Raw genomic sequence first — 21,836 nt, 5'->3', positions numbered from 1 at the left:
AGAGAAGGAGAGAACAGAAAAATCATTACTAGTGAGAAACAAGATGATAACTCTCCCATGTGTTTCCCTCGAGAAATTGCTACAGGGAAAGCTTACACTGTCTGGGATTTTATGTGCTAACGACCTCAAGCAGGCACTAATGCCCGCATTCAGAAACGCATTGCCTTCTCACCATGATTATTTCCATACGCCACAGAGATGATTATCCCACTGCTATTTCTCTTGTTCGTGATGTAGAAATCTTGTTAAATTTTCACTGAAATCGTAAAAACATCCTTAAAAATCCAAATAGCTACAGCCTTTTTAATGTAGTGGAGGTGCGGGCAGAAGTGTTGCAGAATATGGGCCTAAGTGTAGCCAGACACGTAGGTACAGGCTGCGGTGTCACTGGCGCTTAGGAAAAGTTCATATAAACCCACTCTGCTCCTCGATCCACTGACAATCGAATAAAGAGTTGATGACTCTCATTCACTCTCTTCCTGTTACTCATCAAGGATCCTCAAAGCCAAATTTCTTGTCCTACCCACACCTATGATGCATTTTTTTTTTCCACGTATTTTCGTTGACGTACAACCCTTGAGGAAATAAACAACCAACGAAGAGAAGCCACAGAATGCACGACTATTGATCTTTCTGAAATTTCTAACTGAGGCAGAGCAAACTCAGTGTTGTTCAATGGCTCAAAAACTCAATTCCTTCATCTATCAACTCGACACAATCATCCAGATAACTATCCCCTCTTCTTCAATGACACTCAATTGTCCCCTTTTCTACACTGAACATTCTCGATTTACCTATATAATCTAAGCCGGAAACTTCACATCTCATCTCTAACCAAAACACCCTCTATAAAGTTTGGCATTCCGAGTCGTTTCCTCCAGTTTTTCTCACCCTTACCACACCAGTTGCTAATTCTGCATCTGGGCCTTTTCCGTCTATGTATGAAGCACGCACTTCATATATAGGGAGAGGGGGGTGTGTTCCATTCTCACTGCTCTGCTAAACAGGATAGAATCAAAAGCATTACATCTTATCAACTCCCTTACTCTAACTGACTGTCTTCAGCCTCTCTCTCTTCCCGCAATGTTACATCTCTTGCTATCATCTACTACTGTTTTCACGTTTACTACTCTTCTGGCTAGCTGCATGTTTCCCCTTCTCCTGTGGCCTCGCTGCACAAGGCTCTATTTCCTCTCACCACTATTATGTTCACCTTAACGGAAGACTCAATCAGTATCCACCAACTTTCATACCCTTCATTTTTTCATATATAATATATAAATTTTCTCGCCCTTGGTCGATGTCCTTCTTACATAAAAAATCTTGATTATTTGTACTTATACAGTGAAAAAGGTATTGAATAAATTAAATGATAAGTACCTTTTCCCTTTGAGTGTGCAAAAAATCATTAAATCGAGAATGAATGCAAACGCGCAGGAGGCACAGTTCAGTACCAACACGCACAGGAACCGAAATAAATATCTAACTACAAAACAATATATCCATTTGGATTTGTTATTTATTCATTCGAAACGCTGAATATTACATGATGATTTAAACACTGTATTCTAGAAATAATTAAATAAAAATTTCGTGTACTGTTCTCTACGCAGTCTCTAATAAGAGATTTTTTTTTTTTGTTGACGGTCAATATGCATGTTTTGCATTTTCTGAAAAAAAAAAAAAAAAAGAACTCGCAGTCCATTCCGGTTTTATTAAAAAGAATGAATTATTACTGCAAACACTGAACAGTTAGCGTAGTGGTTACGTCTGTCAATGTGCCGTGTGCAACATGCATGTGAGACAGATGGTGGGGAGCGGGCAGGAGTATTGATAGCAGTGGGGCGCCGGGCGAGCGTCAACCCCACGCGGGCACACCAGAGCCACCTGTCCCATCCCCACGACCACCGTCAAGCATCTCTCGTCCAGTAACTAAAATTTAAGTGGTGATAAGAAATTTCATATAAACCGAAACACTGTGATGTGAAGTAAAATGTCCATTATACTCAAAAATACCTCTGTGCACAACTTTGTTTTCAGTATCTTATAATACATATAGTTTAAATACTGTACATATAGTTTACTTGTTGTAAATTTCATTTTATTTATCATATTCTTGACGTGGAGAAAGGTACCTGTCCGTTGATTATTATGTGAAAATTTCAGCAGCACACAGCTGGCGGAAGCCTAAGCCCTAAGGTGTGGAATTTTAAACTGGTAATCGATGGCAACAAAACTGCTCGAGTTGCCGAAATGAATCAGTGTAAGAAAGAACAAGGAAACCTAAGGAAAATGTATGCACGCCTCATGGAACAGTACGAGTAACTGGTGTCATGAAACAGCTGTTCATGGACCTCATGCGTTGCGAGGGTGTTGAACGATAAACACTTGCCCCTGGTTGAACTCGCGTTGGTACATCATTTAGGAACGAATGCGCTACATGTCACCTTCTGTCTCCACGCTCCTCAGAGCAACCACCTCGCTGTCGTCTTAAGGGGGGAAGGTCTGTTTAGTCGCTAAGGAGACCAACAGAACAACCTGTGTCGGAGAAGGGCCACCTGCTGCTTCACAATGCTCAGCAAAGTACAAGGACACTATTGCTTTGCTGTTTTTTTTTTCTTTCTTTTTTTTACCGATTTCAAGTGCCAAACAAACAAATGACTCTGTGGCATTAAGGCTGTTACAGTTGTAATGAGGTGGACAACCACAGTGCCAAACGAACAATTGACTCTGTGGCATTAAGGCTGTTACAGTTATAATGAGGTGGACAACCAGAGGCTTGAGTTAAAAAGTATTGGACCTGAAAGATGTCTGAATTCATGCAAAAAAAAAAAAAAAAAAAAAAAGTCTAGACACTGGAGACCTAAGAGACGTGAGGAACAATAAGATTCATTTTACGTTGTTTCTAAGTGTTGCGTTATCTCTTTATCACACGAAAGATATAACGAAAGGTGCATTTGATAGTGTGGATAGGTCTCCATGCCCATTAAGGTTTCTTATTATTATTATTTTTTTTTTTTAGTGTTACGTTTAGCTTTGCTTCTTCTTCTTCTTCCTCTTCTTCTCTTACGGTTTTTTTTTCTAGTTATGCGTGTGATTTTTCTTAATTCCAAAAAAAACATCAAATACTTTTCACATCAAGATGTTATGATAGTCATTCTAGTTTTTTGCTCTTTTTTTTTCTGTAATAGCTCAGCTGATTGTCACATTCGAGTTTCTGATAATTGCCAGTTAGCTATGTGGTGTTGAAGATATTAGAGCAACCTCGGCTAATGGTAGTGTGATGTTGCCTCTATAGCACCATTACCTTGTGTTAGTGCAGTGATGACCACCGAGACTACTGAACCAGAGCGACTGTATTTGAGCCAGAATCAGTTAAGCGTCATAGAATTTCAATGAAATAAGAATCCTTCAGTAAATCGCACTGTGCCGCACACCGGACAGGTGCTATGGGATTCAACCTCCAGTCGTATTCCAAGAACCTAATCCAGGAAATAGAAAGATGTTAAATAGTACATTTTTATTGGTAGAAAACATGGTACTTCATTATGACAAGTTTAAAGTACCAAGGAAGAAATCGTTCACTTAAAGTTAAAATAATCATGTAATTCCACATAAGGGATATTCTTTGAGCAAGGAAGGCAAATATATTAAAGCAATATTAAGTAATGTGATTCATTATTGGCTCCCTTTCTCCCTTTGATAAGAAGCATGAGAAATACATGAACGACAATAAAATTATTACAACCTTTAAACTCTGAATGAACAATTTTTCAATGTTTACTTATGCGTAACGCAATACTAAGAACACAATGCTAAAACGCTAAAAAGATAACAAAAAGTTTCGAATGCTGAATAGAAATACTCCCGAGCTTTAACTTATAAAAAAAAAAAGAAAAATACCAGAATGAACCATAAACATTGTTTCTATCTTATAAACAACAAACCTGCAGCAAAGGAAATGCAGGTTGCGGAAGAAAATTTCACTGCAGCGGTGATGGCGGCGGCAGGTGCAAGGAGGCAAAGAGAGAACGCTTGCCGCAGGACATTCGGCCGTGGGAGACTCCGGTACACTTAAGGGGAATTGAGGCAAGGTGAAGGATTGTTAAATTCCTGCACAGCTCTGCAGCGGTGGGTCTGGCAGCGGGTTCCTCGGCCCAGCAGGTGTGCATGAAGCGCCACAGCACAGCGTCAAGGAAGGCGCGTGGGCCAGGGTGTGGCTGGTGGTCGGTGGGACGGTGTCTGAGGTGCGCCACCTGTGGACACACGACTTGGACGGATACACGACGAACAACGCTGCGTCTCCCTGACAGCAGACAACACTCTCCGCGCCACGCCTCAGGAATTTATTTCATGTGATGCTTTCTCCAATTAAATGTTTTGCCGTGTTCCTAAATAAGACCTGGTTGACTAAAAAAAATATCTGAATGTATGATTCTCTTCTCGCCTGAAGATTAGAACAGGTAATTTACATACTACTTGTCTCTTACCCTCACCTGGTAAATGACGATGTGGGGGTGCAGGCCGTCATAAGGCAGGGTGCGGGTCAACAGGTGCCAGGTGGTCACACCCAGGGAGAACACATCGCTGTGGCTTCCTCCAGCCTCCCCCCGCAGCACCTCCGGGGCCTGATACCTCACCGTCCCCAAAATCTGCATGATGAGTCTCCTCAGGTTACCAGATTTGTACACCCTCGTTTTCTCCCAAATAGGATATCTTATTTTTACGAAGATTCACATTCCACACAAACAGCCAGACTTGTGCCATACGTACAACGTCATCGTCGAGCTCATCAAGTCTGGCACAACAGCCGAAATCCGCTATCTTGAGGTGACCGTCTACAGTAAGGAGCACGTTGGCCGGCTTGAGGTCCCTGTGCGCGACGCCGTGAGCATGGAGGTGTGCCAGACCGCGACAGACCTCCAGCGTGAACCTAGTGAGCGAAATGCCGGCATTTTCAATGTGATAAGGCAGACAAAATACCATGAAGGTTGATGAAGTTCACAACCCATACTTACAGAATAAAGCACAACACACTTGGCTAGCCACCTGTGCGTGTGATACATGTTCACCACAACATGAACAAAACAGATGTGACTCACCTGACTCGCATCTCACTGGTGAGGGTCAGCGAGGTGTCATTGATGAGTGTGAGGAGTGAGTGCGGCAGACACAGCTCGCTCACTATCCACGCCCACCAAGGCGCTCCGCCCTCCTCTTGCTGTTGCTGCTGCTGCTGCTGCTGTTCATCACACCATGTGTCATGCGTGTCCTCAGTCGAAAGGCTGAACATAGATGTCAGCATCTGCTGGTTCACCACTTCTTCCTATAGCCACCAAATAACGCACTTTATAATGGCTCTACAAAGCTCACTTTCATAACACAGTAAAGACCCCTTTCCTGCCGCCACAGCCCGCTCCATCACTGCCCTTCTCATCACACACACACACTCTTCCTTACCTCCCTCCCAAACATGCGAGCCCAGGACACCCTGGCGTGGCCCTTGACAACGTGCGTAACGACCGCTAACGTCCAGGCCAGGTGAGCGTGAGGCGCGAGGGAGAGCACTTTGGCCTCCCTGGTGGAGGTGGCCGCCGCCCGCCGTCCCCTCAGCACCTTGACAGCCACGCCGTGCCCTCACCGGAACAACAAATACAATGCTTACGCGGAAGAGGAATACCTGATAATGACCTAACAAGCTGCTTTAGTTACCGTGTTGAAAAAGAATCACCAGAAGCCTCGTGAAAGAGATGAACTGATCATAAAGTAACTAGCGATTATGATCGTATACAGTAGTGACAGTAGCATGTAATGTTGATAGTAATAATCGGCATAATAATACATGAATGGATAAACCTGTATCATATAAAATATTTAGTAACAGGTTCGATGTAACAATTCTGAGCTGACTGAGTCTCTCACTGCTTCCTCTTTTCACCCAAATACTCGTTACCTTTGTAGGTACCGAGTTTCACGACGCCAAAACCTCCCTTGCCGAGGACACTGCCAGGACACGCGTGGTTTTGGCGCGAGGCCTTGAAGATACTAGCCGGCCTGAGATGGAACGCGGCTTGGTGATGCCTGTCGAGATACATTTTCATTAAGTAAGACTACGACACGTAAGGTGAAAGCGTCGTCTTCATCACAAAAGACAAAATAAAGTGCCATAGTGTTCAACCTTGAGTTTGAAAATTATTACGTGCTAGATATTTTGTATTCCTTCAAAACTCCAAAGACTTTCAGGCATCTATTTCATGTGTTTTTGTAAAAGTACTGCCACTATCCTCACAAATAAGACCAGATGTGAATGACATTATATTTCAAGCAACGCCACGAGACTAAGATTGTCATTTTTAAAGTCGTGTATACAGGATTATTTAGGTTTTTTTTCCGCTTTCCTCCTTTGTGATATATAGGAGTTTCATCTCTGGTCAAAACTCTGCCCCGAAAATGGAAGTTTACAATAATCAAGATTCTCATAAACAATCATCTAGTTTTACCTGGCGCAGCTGGCAGTGGGAGAGCTGGTGGTGTGCCAGGAGGCGCGGCGGGTCTGGGCAGCAGCAGGCCGGCCGCACAAAGTCCCGCCACACACTAAAGGAAACTCATCCGTCGACTGATAAAGCTCCTCACTGTGGCCTTTGAAATGGTGGACGATACACGTAATGGGGGATCCTGTTGGCCCTGAATTGTGTTTGTTATTATCTATGTGCTTCAGTACCAGTTACTAAAAAATGGAAACGTGTAGTTATCTCCAGCATGCTTCAAAATAAATTAATCTAATGCGATTGAGTTATATACTGAACATGTTAAACATTTTCCTTTTGTAACTGAGTTACTGTCTTTCACCTGCTGAATTAATGGTGACATCGGCCACCGTCTTGCTGGCGCGACCTTCTCCCATCATCCTCTGTGACGAGTCTTCCTTGCCTCCTCTGTTTGTAACTCGTTCATAGTCTTCGCTAGGCACTGGTCTCGGACGGAATGTTGGAAGGGGAGACAATACACGCGGCAGGGACAACAGGCTTGGGGACGTCGCCAGACTGGGACTCATACGTGTGGCAGATACTGTAGTCTGAAACGACAGGGAAGGGCTTTAACTAAAGTCAATATTCGTAACATACCGCAGGCCAGCATATTGCACTCCGCAGCAAATCCCTGTAGAGCACATAGCCTGGAAATAACATTACCTGTCACCCATTTTACTTTTTTTTTTTTTTTTTCAGAGCTACCGTCGCACGTAGTGCAACCTGCTCGTGTAGGTGTCACCGCACGACACGAGTACCTGGGATCTTTGAGTGTCAGGCGATGGAGAGAACACAGAGGGACCCCAGCAGGACTGTCGCCGCTGTCTGGGAGGATTCGGAGAGAGGAGGTTCAGTTGGAGTGTTGCTAGTCCAGAGTTGAAGGCCGAGTCTCCGTCATCCTGTGTCTCGTCCAACCCCCGCACCGAACCAAAGAAGCGCTGTCCTGGAGATGTGGAAGCAACGTATTGTTTCTTTTGTGGAATAACGAGCTCTGATGACGGATTTCTCTTCTCTGCCCGCCATGATGGTGACCTGTTTGGAATATTTATGACTTTGCTGAGGTAAAGATGGTTTTGTTTACCACTGTTACTGCAGGAATTTCATTCCACAGGGAAGTAGAAAACAATATCATGTAATAATTCACGAAATACTTTCCCGTCTACGTCCAAGTTGCAGTGTGTGATGTTTGAGTACGAGACAATGTTTACCTAATAACACAGGCCGCCACATCTTTGGGGCGTCTGAAAGGCAACACTTGGTCACCATACCTGAGGGAGCTGCGGCGCCTGTCCGCAGAGACATTCTGGGCTGAGATCCATCTCACATCAAAGGATCGCCTCCTGCCGGAGAGGTGGTCGGGAAACAGCCGTCCCTGTTGCTCCTCGCCAGACAGGCGACGAGCAGCGTTGAGGGAGGGGAAGATGAAGGGCGACTTAACACCCTTCAACTCAAGAGAAGCATAATGGGTATGTGTTGGAGTACGTAGCGTTGAGCAGGGCACGTGCTTGCAAGGTGCCCCACATTGCACGGACGAGCCATTCCATTCAGCGTGCGGAGAGAGAAATGTAGAGTCGATGTGACACATCTGTGGGGCGAGGTCGTAGGCGGTGAGTGAAGCCCGTCGGCCGAGGGCTTCCTGAGGCACGCAGGCCGACAGCCGCCTCGCGGCCACGCTCATGACTGTAATTATACATAACATCACTATGCACATACTTGAGAGAACGAGGGATGTAGGTACATGAAAGCTTTAGCCCTATAACCACTTTCTTTGACAAAATCACGAACTAACCTTTAGGCGGTAGAAAATAAATAAATAAATAAAATAATTTTGCGACGTGATTAGTCACCATTACCGGGTGAGATCCGTTTTGAGGCGCGCGCCACCTGGAGGCAGAAATTCTAAACAAAAGTCAAGCTGACCAACCGTGTTGCTTTTCTGTGATCACGTGACACCATCAGCCAATGAAAGTTCAGCACAGTGGGCACTCCACACACCTTCCAGGGCCTCAGTTCCAAGCTAAACATGGCGGTAGTTATATAGTGGTGTTTGAACTCTGGTGGAGGTAGCTGCTATAATTACACTGGACTGTTGAAAACAATTTTCTTTCACGGGGAGTTACCTGTCTTACCTGAGGTTATATAGCAGTTATCATAGAACTGTTTTGTTAAGAGAGAAAGCGGGACGCAACAAGAGGATCCAAGCATCACTTATAACGTAAGTCTCACACAGTATTTTAAGAGCTATTTTAGTTCAGAGATAAGTTTTGATTAGTTTTCTTGTCATTCTAGGTTACTTCTTCAGTTCAGAGACGGAAAATCATCTTGTGTGTGTTTGAAGGATTTATTTCCTTAGATCCATTAATTTTCGTAACATCAACTCGATTACGTTCATGTGTTAAGACTAAAATAAATAAGTTACATCTGCAAGAGTAAGATTTAAAAGAACGAGTAGCAAATTTTTCCAGCTTACCTAGGCGACACTGGAGTAACAGTCCCAGCTCCGTCGCATTCACTCGCTCACTGTCCACTCGCAAGGATTCGGCAGGTCCAGGCTCCATTATCTAGACGTTACAAAGCTTCGAATATGTTTCAGTATTCTGTTGGCAGTGTGGTAATGAAAGAGAATGGAATGGTGAGGCATCGAGACCCGATTCGGCGTTCGTGAGTGAAATGTTTGTGAGTTTTCTCGTGACTCGAAGAACAGTTTACTCGAAATGGTCACACACACACACACACACACACACACCTTACATTTACAATCGCAGATATAAGAAAGGCAGAACACAAATACTCTCTTCCCTCTTGGCAGCGAGGATCAGGCCACCAAGAATTAGGCAAGGTGTGGTCTTGGAGATGGTATATACATACATAATAACGCCTGATATGGGAACCAGAACACTACTCCTTTGCGCTGGTGTTCCCTTCAGTCTCACTAGCGGACATAGCAATGTTTCCCGCCTTTCAGTAGCCCTCGATGTGTTCTCTTTTCAATCAGCCGCCATATCTCTTTCACTATACCTCTCTCTCACCTTCTTTATGATTTTTACCCATTACCTGTCGTGTTGTATATTGCCTCTATCTCGTTACTTGCCATCTACTTACCTCCCTTCTTCCTTTCTCTTCTCTTCCTGCTGTTTTTTCTTGGTTTCTCTTCTCATTTTTATTATATCTACTTTTTTTCGTAATCTGTAAGTCTCTCTCTCTCTCTCTCTCTCTCTCTCTCTCTCTCTCTCTCTCTCTCTCTCTCTCTCTCTCTCTCTCTCTCTCAAGAAAAAAAGAGAACCGGGAGATTTAACGAGGATGGAGCGTGGCGGTTACGAAAGCTGGAAATGGATGAACAGAAGGAAGATGAATAAGAAAGGAGTGAAGCAAAGAGTAAAAAGAAAAATACATAGAAATAGAAGATTGGTACCAAGATTCTTTTCAGTCTTTAAATCTGTTTATGTGTTATGCTACTGAGAATGTGTGTGTGTGTGTGTGTGTGTGTGTGTGTGTGTGTGTGTGTGTGTGTGTGTGTGTGTGTGTGTGTGTGTGTGTTAATTTGTTGAGTTACTATTTCTCTTAAGTAATTGCCTTTATTTCCACTTTTTTTTTATTTCGGTATTCAGTAACTGCATTTCAAGGTTAGAAATAATATTAATGGTCAAATTTTTTTGTTTTGTTATTTAGGCAAAACAATGTCTTATATCAGTAGTGAGTGAATAAGTGGAGATGAGTCACGTTTGTTTGTTCATTGGATGGAGATTGCTGAAAAAAAAGATCTTTATAAACCCGTGTTCGTCATTGCTTGCCTGTTCCCGTCAAGGAAGAGTAGCGGCAGTCAGCACATGAAACCATGCTCGTGCGCGTGCGTTTCGGGTTTTCTTCATGGAGATGTGGTGGCGGTCAGCACGTAATACAGTGCGCGTGCGTTTCGTGTCTTCACGGAGACATTTCGTGTCTTGTCTTCACGGAGACGTGGCGGCGGTCTGCAGGTAGCTGAACATTTCGTTAACAGCTCCGGCAACAGCGTCATCAGTGAAATCTGCCTTGATTGCAAATTTAGCGCCTTATTCCTTCGCGTCCTTCGTGGCATGCTCGTGCATTAACTGCAATAGGTGAGTTAGCGCCGAGAGGCGAAGCCGCTCCCCTGGACTGTCGCGCTAGCCACGACTCACCCAGTCCTGAAAGACGGTCAGGTAGGGGCTTTGTGTTCGCCTGGGGAGCAGCAACCCTTACAAGAGCTGAGCTAGACTGTACACGTCGGAGGCCTCGCCGCACAAGTGAGTGTGCCGAAGCAGTTCCGGTGCCAGCCAGGGGAACTTGTACGTGGATGTGGTCTTTTTGTAGATCCTGGTACTGCCGACCAGCCGGGCGAGGCCCAAGTCAATGATAGTCGCCTTAGGGACATTATTGTCCATCTGAACGCCCATGTTGGCTCCCTTAAGGTCATTATGGGGGAGACCCTTGTCGAGCACTTGCTGCAAAGTTCGCGAGATATGCCAGAAAACGCTAATGGTGTTGGCAAAGGAGGGTCCTGGACCGATCAAAGTAATGGCCATCTGTGATGCCAGTAAAGTTGGTAATGATCTGTCGCGTTTGGACGCAGACGCCGACCAGTCGCTGCACGCCGGGAAGCTGCAGTGTATTCAGGTTGACCATTTCCAAGAAGAAAGCCTCGAATTTGAAAGGAGGAAATGTTTTGATGACCAGCGGTTGCTGAGTTTTGGGATCGACGGCCTTGATGCTCGAGCCATAGGTGCCCTCACCGAGTTTCTGGGTCCCTATGTTCATGATGTCTGCCACGTCACCAGTCATGAGGAGAGGAACGCCCTGTATGAGGAGAATTCGCATTGCCTCATTCTCCTCCTTGGAAAGCTTCCTTTGATTGGTCTGTTGCCTCTTGGGTATTTCTTGGTTTTCTTTGTCGTCCAAGTGAGCCGGCTGTGGGGCTTCGGATCGGGATGGCTCCAAGTGCGTGGCGGCCATCACGAAGGGAGGAGACGGACTTTCTGCCTCGCCAGGAACATGCCGTGTGTGTTCTGTGGCTGGTGTCTGTACAAGCGCTAAGTGCGAGGCGGCCATCACAAAAGGAAGAGAAAAACTTCCTGACTCGTTGGGATTTGGTTCTGTGTGCTCTGTGGCTGGAATCTGTACAGGAAAGGCAAAGAGGCACCATTCTGCCTCTTTGCAGAGCAGGGTGAGGATTCAGTCACCACCCTGGCAGCTGCGAGTCGTTGTTTCTTGCAGTCTGAGTTCGTCACATTGGTCGGCTTTCCTGTTCAGTCACTACTGTGTTTGCGTCTCTTAGTTATGCTAAGAAATTGTTCGTGTCGTGTCAGTGAGGGACTATGCTGCCTTTTAGCGGGGCGGGAGCAAGATTCCTCTGTTGGTCTTTGGTTCTTGCAGTCTGACTTTGTCACAAAGGCCGCTTTTCTTGTTCGGTCAGCATGACGCCTGCGTTTGTTAGTGACAGCAGAAAATTCTTGGTGTGCTGAAGGGAAAAGAGTCTTTGGCCTATTAGCGGAGCAGGGGCAAGAATCAGCCAGATCCGCAACAGTTGCTAGTCTTTTCCTCGTCTGGGCGTGGTTTTTGCCTCCTGCTCGGTGGCCAGGCAGGCCATCTGCTCTGTGCCTGCGTTTCTTGATCATGGCAGGAAACTCTTCGTGTCGTGAAGGCGAAGAGATCCTGCGCTACTGTGCCCTGTTGGGAGCCTGTTGTTCCAGTGGTCCTGACGTTTTGTTTATCTTTGAGTGAGGCATTGCGAGGTATTACTGAACACTCAGGCACCAGAAGGTATGGTATGTTAATATTTAAGATGAATTGTTACCCTACCATCCATTGCAACACAGTCTTCGGTTCAGCTCCAAGCAGTCGGCCAATCAGCATCGCCCGCCTCTCTGTGGACTCTGCTACTCCTTCCCTTCCCTCCCCTCTTATAATCCCCGGATTTTCTCTCTCTCTCTCTCTCTCTCTCTCTTCCACTAATCTCTACAGTCGCTCCTGCCGCTGTTCTTGGTTTCAACAGTTTAATCTTTCTATCCTTGCACTCGAGTTGTGTTGACATTAACATCACCACTGCCTTGCTGCTGGTGGAGGTACCGTACTTGCTTGTTATGTAACTGCGTTGTAAGGCTTTTTGTAGGCTTAGATGGACAGGCTATAGAAAAGAACATGTGTCCTAGAGCGTCGACTCTGGGTAGCCATGGCGTTGAATAGTGAGGAGCGACACGCCCGCCAGGAAGAAACAGTCCAAGCACATGTATGCACGACAATACATGAACAGTTTGGCGTGCTTCGCCTGTTTTATTCACAGCGACCTAAAATACGACTGGTTGTATTGCGCCGGCCGGGAATTGAACCCGGGTCGCAAGAATGGGAGCCTTGCATGATACCACTACACCAGCGGCGCTTAGTAATTAATGGTACATTACCAATATCATGTGCGTTGTGCCCCATAACACCTTTGGATACAAATGCCTTTCCTTTCAGTATTCCAGACTCACATGAGCATCAATCTTTGCCTCACCACGGCATTCCTGTCCCACTCTACATAATCACTCACGCCCTTTTCTTTCCACCCACGCCCACTTAACCTTACCTATTCCTCCCTCGTTCTGTTGTCATTCTGGGCGAGGCGAGACCTTTGAGGGAAGTGGGCAAGTGTGAAAGAGGAGGGCGTAAGAAAATGTAGGTGAGGTGGAAGGGAGTGGGAAGAGAGAATAAGGAGAAAAGATGAGCGTGGCAATTTAATCATACATTTTTGCGGTGTCCCGAAACGTCGGCAGCAAGGCTGAGGGACCTCAAAGAAAAGTGTCACCTTCGAAACAGGGAGCTGTCATGGAAGGGCATGGGGCGTCAGGTATGGTGCTCCTCGCCACATACGAGGTCCTGTGCGTTTTTTCATAGATTATGCGAGCCTTGTGCTCATTAACACCAGCGATACCAGAATCCTGGAGGTCATCCAGAATAACACCATGAGGACTGTGCTGGCCGTGCCCAAATGGGCCAAGACAGAAAACATGTGAGCAGAGACACCAATGTCTTCATTTGCTGACCATATCAAATACATGATAGCGATATTCACCGTCAAGACCTAAATGAACACTGACCATCCCGACCACGTCTCCGCCGTTCTTCATCTCAGCAGTGAGGGGCGGCGAGGCCACGGGAAGTGGATCAACACAGCGGCAGACAACGTACAGGATCTCGGAGTCTGCTGGAGGGACGTGCTGGTTACCGCTGTTAAGGGCTCCTTACACGCTCAGGCAGCTTGGCCGACCGCCTGAACAATCCAGCAGGACTGTTCAGGCAAAAACTGAGCGTGTATGGGGACGTTAAGGCGGCCTGTGCAGACCGCTGGAGAGGCCGCCTCACGAACCTGTAGCTACCAGGTTGGTTCCATCCGGCCAGGGTCCGGTTCAGGTATGTATGAGCGTGTATGGGGACATGATAAAGGGCTTGAGGCCACATCTCTCAGTACAGCACTTGGTATCTTACCGTGAACATGTCTGCCGAATACAAAACTTCCAGCTTTTGAGGTTTCATATAGAAAAGAATTATTTTTTATTGAATATGAAAAAAAATATTCATTTATCTAGTGGCACAAAAAAGCGGGCTTATAATTATTATTATAGCACCTTCATGGTGTTCTGTAATAACTTGTAGGTCACTGCAACAGCTGCAGCCGCAAGTAGGTCTAACTCCTCCGTATCCATGGGAGAGGCCATGATTTTCACTGCGCGGTGTCTCGCTAGAACTGAGCTGTTCCCTTGAGGCAGGACTGAATATGGATCTGTAAATTGATCCAGGTCATTTATAATAAGTCAAAATTTAGTCCAGATCTTTTGACGAAGAAAAGTTAGACAACTAGACTAACTCTTTAGGGTACCTGCCTTATTTCAACTTGTATCGTTGACAAACATGGGTTACGCATTGTTCCAAGATTAGTCTAGCTTGCTAAAAAATTTGTCAAAAATTAGTCCACGGTCCAAGACTAATTGAAATTAGTCACCCATACTAAATTTAAAGCCGGGATGACTAATTTTTGCTATCAGTGAGAATGTGTGGGTGACACATGCCGGCTGTCCGGCCTCCTGAGCGTGTATGAAGGCACTCGGGAGACACTCAGGCGACTCCCTTGAACACTTCAATCTTGTATCTTAAGGGGGGATAGACAGTGGGGTTAAGGAAGAGATCATTTAGAGAAAGATAATAAAGGGAGGAAGTTTAAGATCGAATGTGTTTGCTTCGGTAGAGTAAGCCTTCCGCCCGCCTCATCCGGGGTGGAGGGGGGGGCACGTCCCCTTTGGAGGGGGACACTCGGAGAGGCGCGAGCACAGGACGGGAGGGGGGGAAAAAAATCACGGAAAATTACGGACTCATTGGCTATTAGTACAAAGGAGATGCAGCTGTTATGCCCTCCCTCTATCTATCTATTTAGATCTATATATCTGATTCTAGCTATCTATGTGACATGGGGAGGGGATTGAGTGGGTGGCGCAGGGAGGGGGGGGCCCCAATTGCAGTGAACCAACTTTGGAGGGTCCAGCTTGCAAAAGGTTGAGAACCTCGAATTATTTCTCCTGCGATAGTGACTGGTGAAGTTTTCTTAATTGCTATGGGGAAGATGGTGAACTTTGTTATGCTTGTTTTAATTTTCAACTTGTTTTCGAAAGTGTTTATGTGGGTTATCTTTTTTTTTTCTAGCATGTTCCTTGATTTTCCTGGTTGTATTACAGTTTGAGTGATGTCATCTGCATATAGTACGAGTATGTTGTGTCCATCTGCAAGTAATGGTCATGTGTGTATAATGTGTTTAGTGTTGGTGAGATGTTGCTTCCATGTGGGACTCCGCTGTTCTGTTATCTAGGAAATTGCAGAGTATTGTTGTTAAGATAATTGGTAATTGAATGCTTTGTATTTTATATTTAAGGCCATTGGTCCACACCTTGTCAAAGGCTTTAGATACGACTCTTAGCACGAGACAGCTTTGCTTTTTGCCTGAGATTGTCTCTGTGATGGTTGGCAGCGCAGTTTTTGCTGAGAACAGTTTGCGGAACCCGTGTTGTCCATAAGTAAGTGTATTGTTTGTTTCGATATAGTTTCTGAGTCTTATTTTGATCATTTTTTTCGAATATTTTACCAGGCACTTCAAGGAGAGATATTGGTCGGAAATTAGAGGGGGTCTGTGGATGGTTTGTTGGGTTTAGGTATGAGTTTGATATTGGCGTGTTTGGATACTTAGGGGAAGTATCCCATAGAAAGGGGAATATTTAGAAATTTTGTGTATGTTTGTAGTGTTTCTTCCGGTAAGTGTCGGAGTAGAGTTCTGTTTGTTTTTGTGTCCAGATGTGCTGTTTTTAGTTTATTATTATTATTTTTTTTTTTTTACATCTTGTATTGTGATTTTTTGCTGTGAAATAGTTGTCGGTGTTTAGATTATTGGGATTGGCCTGTTGGTAGGGAGGATTTGTATTCTGATGTTATTGATGTTGTTTATTGTGTGTTTGTGGGTCGATTTGTTCCTTGGCTTTTTCGTCGTTTTTTTTTTTTTTTTTGTTAGTATGTATTGAGTTTTCTTTATTTTTATTTATTTATTTATTTATTTATTTATATTTTATTTATTTATTTATTTATTTTATTGTTTTTTTTACGAAAATTATCTATTTTGTTTTCAAATTTTTTTGTTGTTCTGCTCTTTACGTTCTGCTATTATAACTTGCCTTATGGTTTTCTAAGTTATATATTTATGGTAGATCCATCCAGTTCTTAAGCTGTTTTGTACTAATTGCGTGCTACACCATTGTAATTCTTTTATTTTGTGGCTATATATAGGTCTTGTGTTGTTTTCTATTTTTTTTTTTTTTTTTCTCTTCATTATTGAAGTTATTGCTTCGATCCATTCTTTTAATGAGTCTCCTAGTGTTTGTTGGATCATATATGGGTTTGTGTTAATGTTGTTGTGTTTTGCGAAATTCTTCCCAGTTTGTTTTACTTAGTATATGCATGGATAGTGTAGGTATTCTTATTGGTTGAAATGTAATTTCAGTAATTATATGTATGTGGTTAGACGGGGTTGTGGGACCAGGTTGGATTTGTAGGTTATGATATGTTTTAATATTTGAGAGTATTATGTCAGGGGTGGAGGAGGTGTGTGTGCAAAGAATGTGGGGAAATCTGAGCCAATATGTCTTCTTATTGTTATTTATTAGCATCATTAATGTTTTTTTTTTCTCTCCTACATTATTGTCATGTCTCTTGTCTAGGACAGGGTGATAGGCGTTCGTATCACCGATGATATAAGTTGGAATTGCTTGGGATGCTATTGTGTGGAAATCGGTGATAGGTAAGTAGGGTCTGCGCGCAGGTGGGAGATAAGTGGTGGCTATATTTTTATGGGACCGATGTTTGTTACTATGGTGATTTGTATTATATCAGTGTTGTAATAATCTTTTAGCCGGATATACCATTTACCGAATTCATACTCAGAGCAGCAGGGAGATGCTCACTCCGTGACGGCAGGGCACAAATGAGGCATCGAACTGTACATCTGGCATGCTCTTTACGCATGCCCTGATCCCGAGTTTTGGATAGACCTCGAGTGAACCTACAGCGGATATGGTGAGAGCGACGTCCCCTCTGCTAGACCGTATGGAGCTTCGGGCTTCGGCAATGGGGATATCGCTGGGAGCGCAATGAGGTCTTGCTTCAGCGAAGTAGTTTGGTGTGGTGATTGCTCGTGTTTGAGTGTGCTCTTCTGTTCTTGTCTGTCTGAGGTTGTCTGCTGGACGCAAGGATGAGAGATGATTTTATAGTCTTCCATCCTTGCTTGGACGCGGTTGCTACTGAGGACAATCGTGATGCCCTCTCAACGTTGGAGGCAGAACTGTGTTACCAGTTGTCCATCATGTTCCTTGGTTACTGATGCTATTTAATTCCTGTCTATATTGGAGTCATATGTAGTTCCAGGTAGAACAATGGTGATGCCTCATTATAGTCGTCATTATCAGATTATCAGGATAATGGAAAAAAAAATGTTTCGTTATTGGAAAGTTACAGTATCTAAAAAGCAATTAAAAATTACGGATCTTAGAGAAGCGATAATTCGTTTTATCTTTCGTCTTTTTGATTATGAGACTGGAAGACAACTCCATGAGGCCTTATAATTTTGTGTTGTTCTAAGACAAGCAACATGGTACCATTCATAACATGACACACCGACCACTTTGCGTCCATTTGCCATAATTCCTGTACATTCTTGACATGTCTGTGCCCAACGAAGGTCATGACAAGCTTGCCAGTAACCTCTGGCTTTGTCTCTATTTCATATTCTGTGACTTGTTTCCCTTCTGCTTCCACCTATTCTAGAAATATTTACATTGAAGAGATTATTCTAAAATGTCCTAGAAACTTCTAAAAGTGTCTGGTAGAACATTTTGGAAGATTTAAGATGATTTCTGAAATGTAAGCAAATTCTAAATATAAGAAATTTCTTGCTAGATTTGGTCAGTTCAAGAATGATCTTAGAACTCTTTATATTCCTTCTTTCATTGTTTTGACTTACTTGCAACATTTCAAAAGCAATTAGATAAGCAATTGGGATTTTGCATAGGTCTTTACCTGACATGAAAACCAATAGTAACCCATACTATAATGAAATAAGGCAAAAATGTAAATTCATTGTTTTAACCACAAAAGCAAAGTTTTGGGATCAAAATAACTTTTTTATATTCTGTTTAGGTGGAAATAACTGGAAAATTATGGTTTGGGACCAAGGACAAAACAAAAGTGAAATTTTGTTACATATTGTAATAGAGAGGTGGTCCACAAAGAGTACTTGAACCTTCCATCACCTGAATCTCAAGCACTTTATATTTCTGCTTGGAATCATGCCAGGTCTGTTCTCCAACTAGCCAACAACTCCTTCATTGATAGAAAGTGTCAAAATCTTTCAGGATCTAACTCAGCTTGTGACTTCTGGCACCTAGCCAAAAACATCTCCAATAACTTTGCTTCTTCATCTTTCTCTCCTTTATTTTAACCTGATGGCACCACTGCCATCTCATGTATTTCCAAAGCTGAACTCTTCACTCAAACCTTTGCTAAAAACTTTACCTTGTTCCTCCCTCTCCTCCACCCCCTGACTACTTCATGCTAACTATTAAGATCCTTTCCAGTGATGTTTTCCATGTCCTTGCTGGCCTAAACCCTCAGAAGGCTTATGGACCTGATGGGGTCCCTCTTATTGTTCCCCAAAACTGTGCCTCCATTCTTGCACCTTGCCTAGTCAAACTTTTTCAACTCTGTCTATCAACATCTACCTTTTCTTCTTGCTGCAAGTTTGCCTACATTCAGCCTGTTCCTAAAAATGATAACTTCTAATCTATCAAACTACCATCCTATTATTTTAATTTCCTGCCTATCTAAAGTTTTTGAATCTATCCTTAACAGGAAGATTCTTAAACATTTATCACTTCACAACCTTCTATCTGATCACCAGTTTGGGTTCTGTCAAGGCTGCTCTTCTGGTGACCTGGGTTTCCTTACTGAGTCTTGGTCATCCTTATTTAGAGATTTTGGTGAAACTCTTGCTGTTGCCTTAGACATATCAAAAGCTATTGATAGAGTCTGGCACAAAGCTTTGATTTCCAAACTTTCCTCCTGCAGCTTCTGTCCTCTCAGTAACTTAAACTCAAGTTTCCTTTCTGACTGTTCTGTTGCTGCCATGGTAGACAGTCACTGTTCTCTTAAATCTATTAATAATGGTGTTCCTGAAGGTTCTGTCCTGTTACCCACTCTTTTCCTATTACTTATCAATGATCTAAACCAAACTTCTTGTCCTATCCACTCCTACGCTGATTATACCACCCTGCACTTCTCCATGTCTTTTCATCAACATTCAGCCCTTCAGGAGGTAAACAATTCATGAAGGGAAGCCACAGAATGCCTGACTTCTGATCTTTCTAAAATTTCTGATTGAGGCAGAACGAACTTAATATTTTTCAATGCCTCAAAACTCAATTCCTCTAATGGTGTGGGCCAGCTGGCCTTCCACCATGACCATACAGGTTGGGTACCAGCCTGAGGTCACCACCAAGTACTTAAGGCACTGGTGTTGTGTATTAATATATTGTCTTTTGTGTGTTTTCTTAGTGTCATAATGTAAGTTAACCAGTATTCCCAGTCAGGTCTTAGTGTCATAATGTAAGTTAACCTGTATTCTCAATCAAGTCTTGTGTTTTCTTTGTGTCATAATGTAAGTTAACCAGTATTTCCAGTCATGGTTTATAAGGAGACTGTGAGTGGATTAGAGAGCAAGAATGGAGTGAAATCACATATTTACTTTATATTTGTGTCTTTTCTTAGTCATAATTCTCTTAACCTCCTCACAATCATTTGTCAGGGTTTATAAGAAGACTGTGAGTGCATTAGAGAGCAATGTGGATTGACATCTCATATTTAATTCTATATTTTGTGCCTTTCCTTAGTCATAACTCCTGTGAACTCCTCAGAATTTGTTGTCAGGATTTCTATAGACAAATATTCATTAACATTACTTTACATTCACCCATCCTCCCTTCCTCTACACTCCAATCTCCTGTCAGGCACTACACCATCTGATTGAGGGAGGATGAGCCACACCTGGAATGCCAGATCATGGGCCAACCAACCCTGACAATCACCTGGATGAGGTACAGGTGGCCACTGAGCCCTCACCCTCGTGTCATCCCTTACCATGGGCTGCACCACCACAACCTCACCATCAGCACTGTGCAGGAGAAGGACCTTGGGGACCTGCTCTGCCGAGAACTCCTTAGAGCAGGGGGAGCGTACCTTGCGACTGTCAGGTATGGGGGGGACTGTGTTGGTTGGCAGGTGTGTATGGGAGGACTGTGTTGGTCAGCAGTGTATTAGAGGATGGTAGGTGTGTGGAAGGGATAACAGGGATAAGGTGGGGGGGGGACTGTGTTGGCCAGCAAGTACGTGAAGATGATGTCAGGTGCATGTAAGGTGTCTGTGATGGGGATATCAGGCATGTTAGGGGTTTGTTGTGTGTATGGGGTGTCTGCATTGACTGTCAAATGTGTAAGGGATGTCTGCATTGGCTGTCAGGTATGTGAGAAGGATATCAGGTGTGTGTATGGGATATCAGGTGTGTAGGGGTCTTTGTGCAGCCAAAAAAATAAATAAATAGAAAAATTAAATTAAAAACACACACACCTTCCCAAACATCCCCTAATTCAAACAGTGATGGTGACCCTGGACCAGTGGTTCCAACCTGGGGGTAACATAACTATTTCTTGATGGTAATGAAGGGGTGACAATAAAAAAAATGAAGAATTCTGAGAATCAAAAACATTGCAAATTAATTCTAACTTAGTATGTACAGTTGTAAAGTAAACCTGTTACAATTGAATAGTAAAATTAAACTGAATAACAGTTAACATTAAAAACTACAAAACAGTTTTAGAAAAGAAGAAATATATATATCTAGTGTTTTAATTTAGCCATATACAGTATAAGAGGAGGAGGCAATAGACACCTGCCGAAACGATAACTACTCCCAGTGAGTCTAAAGCACTGTTCAGGGGGTGCTGTGAACTTATCATTAAACCCAGCTGTGACCTCACTGAATGTTTCCCTTTGTCTCACAACACAAGGGGGCAGTCACAGCCTGCCCTCTAAAGACAACTCTCTTCCTCCACACAAAACTACAAGCACCTAATAACACACACACCCTTCACTCAAAAATTTCAAAATTATCATGGCGACTCCAACACCAGCCTCAGAATCACCATCTGGGGAGGAGACCATAAATGTCCCCAGGTCGGACTGCCCTTCTGTTGACAACCCTAAGTGTCTTAACACCCCCCTCAACTTTTTCTTCATTAACTTCTGCAACATTTGTAATCTAAAATCTAATTTTCAATCTGTAGAACACCACCTCTCCTCTTCTAAATCTCATCTTCTTTTCCTCACTGAAACTCATGTGTCTGAGGCAACTGACAGTAGCCCCTTTTCTGTTCCCTCCTACTTTCTCTATCCTCATTTTCGATCCAAAGCTGGATGTTGCGTTTATGTGCACAATGCCTTAACCTGCTCTCGTGCCCACGCTCTTCAATCTTCCGAGTTTTCCACCATCTGGCTACAACTACAGAGTCACTCTCAAACAAAATTTATCTGTTTTGTATACCTCTCACCTAACTCCTCTGACTATAAGAAATTCTTTGTCTACTTAACTTCCAAAGTGGAGCACATTCTTGACCCTCTTCCCTTTTGCAGAGATCTCCATTCTTGGAGACTTCAATGTTCACCACCAGCTTTGGC

The 21,836-nt window shown here is 43.6% G+C and overlaps 1 protein-coding gene and 1 non-coding gene across 5 annotated transcripts; both read right to left on the bottom strand.

Annotated features, from left to right (window-relative positions):
• Positions 1-3,508: 3,508 nt before the first annotated feature.
• Positions 3,509-9,100, bottom strand: LOC135105060 (hormonally up-regulated neu tumor-associated kinase-like). Of its 4 annotated transcripts, none has more exons than XM_064012997.1 (11): positions 8,998-9,100; positions 7,796-8,207; positions 7,286-7,559; positions 6,850-7,075; positions 6,501-6,684; positions 5,954-6,081; positions 5,461-5,636; positions 5,103-5,326; positions 4,774-4,933; positions 4,497-4,652; positions 3,509-4,256 (listed from the first exon to the last, which is right to left on the bottom strand). In XM_064012997.1, the coding sequence occupies exons 1-11, from the start codon at positions 9,083-9,085 to the stop codon at positions 3,984-3,986; spliced, it is 2,301 nt and encodes a 766-aa protein (XP_063869067.1). In that variant the 5' UTR covers positions 9,086-9,100; the 3' UTR covers positions 3,509-3,983. The 4 variants fall into 4 exon arrangements, with proteins under 4 accessions (XP_063869067.1, XP_063869068.1, XP_063869069.1 ...); XM_064012998.1 differs by having other exon boundaries at positions 6,501-6,639; XM_064012999.1 differs by lacking the exon at positions 8,998-9,100 and having other exon boundaries at positions 7,796-7,954; positions 7,986-8,122.
• A 3,747-nt stretch (positions 9,101-12,847) lies between these two features.
• Positions 12,848-12,918, bottom strand: Trnag-ccc (transfer RNA glycine (anticodon CCC)). Its single transcript has one exon. It is a non-coding gene; the product is annotated as a tRNA-Gly (tRNA).
• Positions 12,919-21,836: the final 8,918 nt, after the last annotated feature.

This window comes from Scylla paramamosain, chromosome 11, assembly GCF_035594125.1.
Source record: "Scylla paramamosain isolate STU-SP2022 chromosome 11, ASM3559412v1, whole genome shotgun sequence".
NCBI classification, from domain to species: Eukaryota; Metazoa; Arthropoda; class Malacostraca; order Decapoda; family Portunidae; genus Scylla; species Scylla paramamosain.
The sequence above is the reverse complement of the archived record's forward strand: the minus strand, read 5'-3'. Positions and strand labels throughout refer to the sequence as shown.

Coding starts and splice junctions, on each gene's coding strand:
- LOC135105060 (XM_064012997.1), bottom strand. CDS start 9,085: ATGGAGCCTGGACCTGCCGAATCCTTGCGAGTGGACAGTGAGCGAGTG. Junction 7,076..7,285: donor CTGACACTCAAAGATCCCAG/GTACTCGTGTCG, acceptor CTGTCGTTTCAG/ACTACAGTATCTGCCACACG. Junction 6,082..6,500: donor CCCACTGCCAGCTGCGCCAG/GTAAAACTAGAT, acceptor GTATCTCGACAG/GCATCACCAAGCCGCGTTCC.